Here is a 4,220-nt window from a genome sequence, read left to right as displayed (position 1 = left end):
ATGGGTGGGAACCAGAGGCAGATGATGGAGGATGCGGCGGAGGACAAGTTCCCGGAGGGGTTGCGCGTGCTCGCGGTGGACGACGACCGTGTCTGCCTCAAGGTACTAGAGGTCCTCTTGCGCCACTGCAAGTACCAGCGTGAGTCTCTTGATCTCTCCACTTCGTCATGGTCCATTAGATCAGAATCGGAGCCTTTTTGTTTCTCTGAATAATGCTCGCTGCTATGCAGCAACGATGGTGATGGATGCCAAGACGGCACTGAAGATGCTCAGGGCGAGGAAGGAGCAATTCGACCTGGTCCTCGCCGATGTGCGCATGCCGGACATGGACGGCTTCAAGCTCCTCGAGCTCATCGGCCTCGAGATGGATCTGCCCGTCATCAGTACACTCACTACTCAACCCGAAGTCCTAATTCTATTTTTGCATGTACAATTGTTTTTAAGGAGTACTTTTACTGCTGAATCTTCAAGATACACTGAAAGGATATTTATTCCTTTAATTCGGCAGCATGTGAGATCCTATATTTTTAGGATGATTTTATGAAATCACATACAGATGCACATCATGCGCACACTATTTTGAACTTGGGCTTTGAGAAAATCTAAAGAGTAGGGTCCCCAGCCTATGCCAGCGGAATCCCATCTAACCGTTCATCCGCTCAATCGGATGGCCAGTGGGGTAGCAGAGGGGAGGTGGACCGACACATGAGTTATGAGGGGGGCGTGGGATCCAGATCTCATCTAACCGTTCATCCTTTTGATTGGATGGCCAGCGGGGCGGGTGGCAGAACTGAGGTGGATCGACACATGAGTTAGGAGGGGGAGCGCAGGATCCATATATACATAGTGGTGTCGGTTCCTCGCCCGAACTAATGGGATCCTATCTAACCATACATCCATCAGATCGAATGGCTAGTGGGGGAGGGGAATGGACGTGGATAGGTTAGCACATGAGTTATGAGATTCCATTAATTATTGATTTCAATAATTGTGTTGATTGTGTTTAGTATGCTAGAGACATGGTCATGTATTCCAAATAATCAAGCAACAAGATGTGTTTTTTCTATAGGAACTGCTTCTATTTTCGATCAATTTATCAGCCAATTGCATTCAAAGATGTCATCTGCATTCTATATACAATTGTTTTTACAAATTTAATAATTAATGCGGAAGTCTAGAGTTCAGTATCATGCGTACGATATATATGGGTAATCGAGCTTAGTAAGAGTAATTATCACTTCAATGTAATGTAGACCCCACTATGTACTTGTTTGATGGGTGCATTTATGGACATAATTTAATTTTGTATCCTGAAAATTGTAAAATCCTAGTCATAAGAATTAAATCTATAATATATTCTTTTTTCGTGATATGACCAAATTATATTTAATTGTTTTCTAAACTATCTTAAATTTCTAGTCCTTCCAATTACAGAAATTATACAATTGCACCATACCTGTTTTCTATGGTGGCATGAGTAATGCAATTCTGTACTGACATTATTCAAGGATTATTCATCTTTAATCTCCTTGAGTTTGTTAGTAGTTAAAACTATCTACTCTTAAGAATAGCATATAAATTAGGAGGGCCACTTCTAAGAAGATACATTGAGTAGGTCACTCATGTATCATATAGAAATCATGCAGATTAGTTGAGCTAAACTAGAAAACTATTACGTGTCATGTTATTTTTGACAGAAAGTGCTTACCACAAATATTTATTTTCCTAAATTGTAATAAAATCCCCATAGATAATACTGCTTACCATATAAAAACTAATATGTGTGACCGCTTACCATGCTCAAAACATTGCTTGGGTCGACAACTGTTATCTAGTACGCTAGAGAAACATGGTCAACAATAGTAATTGATCTTGTGGTTCACCAATAGTTTTATGTGATGATCTGATTTACCTAGTTGGAACATGTTGTGATGATGGTTTAGGCATTGTGTTACGCTTATTTTTTTAAGCCATTATATTGAGTGTATGAATGTTTTCCCATTTAGTTTGCATTGAAACATCAGATTTATGGTAGTCGTGATATCATTTGAAAATCATGTGTAACATATTTGCTTCCCCACTTGCACGACACATTGGAAAACATCGAACTTAATTTTCTGTCTATAAGCACTTAGACAAAATTTATGTTCAGTTAATAGATTTTTGTGAACGTTTGAATTCCAAAGCTAAGCCGTTGGTCGTATGGCATGCAGTGCTATCAGTGGATTGCGACAAGAAGGCCGTGATGAAGGGGATAAATCATGGGGCGTGTGACTATTTGATGAAGCCAGTGCATACCAACGAGCTCAAAAATATATGGCAGCATGTTGAAAGTAGGAGAAGATCCCAAGCAATAAGCCACATGGGTAGAGATAATGATGACGACCAGAGAGTACATCCTGGGACGCTTGCCAAGAATAAGGACTCCAAGAGTAAGAGCAATGAAAAAGATAGTTCTAACGAGAACAAAGAGAGCACTCGTGCATCCACTACCCACAAGAATACAAGGGTGAAATGGACAACTGACCTTCATAACAAGTTTCTAGAAGCTATCAACCAGATCGGCCTTGATAGTAAGACACCATATTTTGTGCCTCATTCATTAACACAACACTTGTGGTTATTTGGTATTTATCATTAACAAATATTTTGATGACATTTTTGTAGAGGTTGCTCCAAACAAGATATTGGAGCTGATGAATGTGGATTGCCTCACTAGACATAATATTGCGAGTCATCTACAGGTTTATTTTTTATCCTCATGCCTAATTTCGATGTTTGCGTTACTATTATTCATAGTCTAACATTTTTTCATATATCAGTGCAAGCTTTTATTTTGTAAGAACATAACAATCAAAGCTTTACTAATGCACGGATCACGAACATGTGTGTGATTGTAATTCCTCTTGTCCCTGGATATGTAAGGCATGTCTTGTACAGTGCATTACACGCACATTCTATTAGAAGCTGTGCAGCACTTTTAGTTCTTTTTGTTCCCACATGTCCACCATTACTTTTTTCCCATGAGCATGCATCTCATACATGGTTATTTTGTCTATATTTTTATTTCAGAAGTATAGGTTGTACTTGAATAGAGTCAAACCAAATTCACTCGGTGATGCAAGTGAAAGACAGAACTCATCCATGGACAATCAGAGGAATTTTATGCATAACCATGAGCATGAAAGATGGCATGTGTCCTCATGTGGCATCCCCTCCTGGAGTCCAAACTATTTCGGTGCAACTAGTCAATTAGGCCAGCTGACGGATAGCCAGAGCAGCTTGTGCATGGGGTCATTAATCCATGGTGGTAGAATGTCGAGGTATTTGGTTCCACACACACCGGATGTGAGAAGATTTGCTGGTTCCGAAGACCCTCCCATCAGCCTAGACAATGGCATACTCGATGACATAATGTTAGATGAATTTTCCACATATAGCTCTGGTACTTCCTATGTTGACTCCATGCGTGGCAAGCTGATGGAGACAAGTAAAGGCAAAAGCCCATCAAATCTTCGAAGTTACTTCACAAACACACCAAGTGGTCGCGGGAGCTCGGCACCCACAAATGAGTACCAGGTGCAACCTCTCGAGTCTATTAACCATTATCATACCCACATGAATGCACTTTATACACATATGCTCGGTGTAGTTGGTAGTTGTTCCAATTTTCCAGGTTTTGCTAGGAACTATAACAACCCCCGACGGTCTTCAATGCAGGTAAACTTGACCGGTATTCTTCATAGGGGTGGAACATCTCATGTCCCACCACACGTGAACATACCAAGGATCAACCAACTGACGAACTATGAGACGTCATCTAGCGGATTGTTGCTGCAAAATCAATTGCCACCGTTCATTGGCAACACCACGTCAGTGACGGGTTTCAATGAACAAATAGTTCCATTCAACATACCTACCAACCCAAGCTCCGTAGGGATGTTGAATGCGCACAATAGTACTCCAATGGCACCATCTCAGATGTTTAGTGGAGGTAGAATTACTACATTACGGGAAGGCTTCAATGAGAAAATATCACCATTCAACATAGCAAGCAACGCAAGCTCAGTAGGGACGATGTTGAATGGCAATTCTGCACTTGGTATTGGTAGCACTTCAAAAACCGAGACTAATATGGTGAACTCTGGAAGAACTATTTCTACAGGTTCCAACCTTTAGACAGATAGTTTCGTCACATTAACTCCAATGCCTAGTGGTGG

General features: G+C 40.8%; 1 protein-coding gene across 1 annotated transcript; it reads left to right on the top strand.

The window, feature by feature from the left end:
- On the top strand, positions 1-4,220 carry LOC123147959 (two-component response regulator ORR25). The gene is made up of 6 exons (XM_044567297.1): positions 1-139; positions 231-383; positions 2,214-2,573; positions 2,668-2,744; positions 3,073-3,579; positions 3,721-4,220. The coding sequence occupies exons 1-6, from the start codon at positions 1-3 to the stop codon at positions 4,177-4,179; spliced, it is 1,695 nt and encodes a 564-aa protein (XP_044423232.1). The 3' UTR covers positions 4,180-4,220.

The sequence above is a fragment of the Triticum aestivum genome, chromosome 7A (assembly GCF_018294505.1).
Source record: "Triticum aestivum cultivar Chinese Spring chromosome 7A, IWGSC CS RefSeq v2.1, whole genome shotgun sequence".
Taxonomy (NCBI): domain Eukaryota; kingdom Viridiplantae; phylum Streptophyta; class Magnoliopsida; order Poales; family Poaceae; genus Triticum; species Triticum aestivum.
Note: the sequence above shows the minus strand (reverse complement) of the source record. Positions and strands in the feature narration are given on the sequence as shown.

Bases quoted from the DNA above. Each gene is read 5' to 3' on its own strand.
- LOC123147959 (XM_044567297.1), top strand. From the start codon at position 1: ATGGGTGGGAACCAGAGGCAGATGATGGAGGATGCGGCGGAGGACAAG. The intron at 384-2,213 runs GTACACTCACTA...TATGGCATGCAG, and splicing joins GATGGATCTGCCCGTCATCA to TGCTATCAGTGGATTGCGAC. The intron at 2,745-3,072 runs GTTTATTTTTTA...TTTTTATTTCAG, and splicing joins ATATTGCGAGTCATCTACAG to AAGTATAGGTTGTACTTGAA.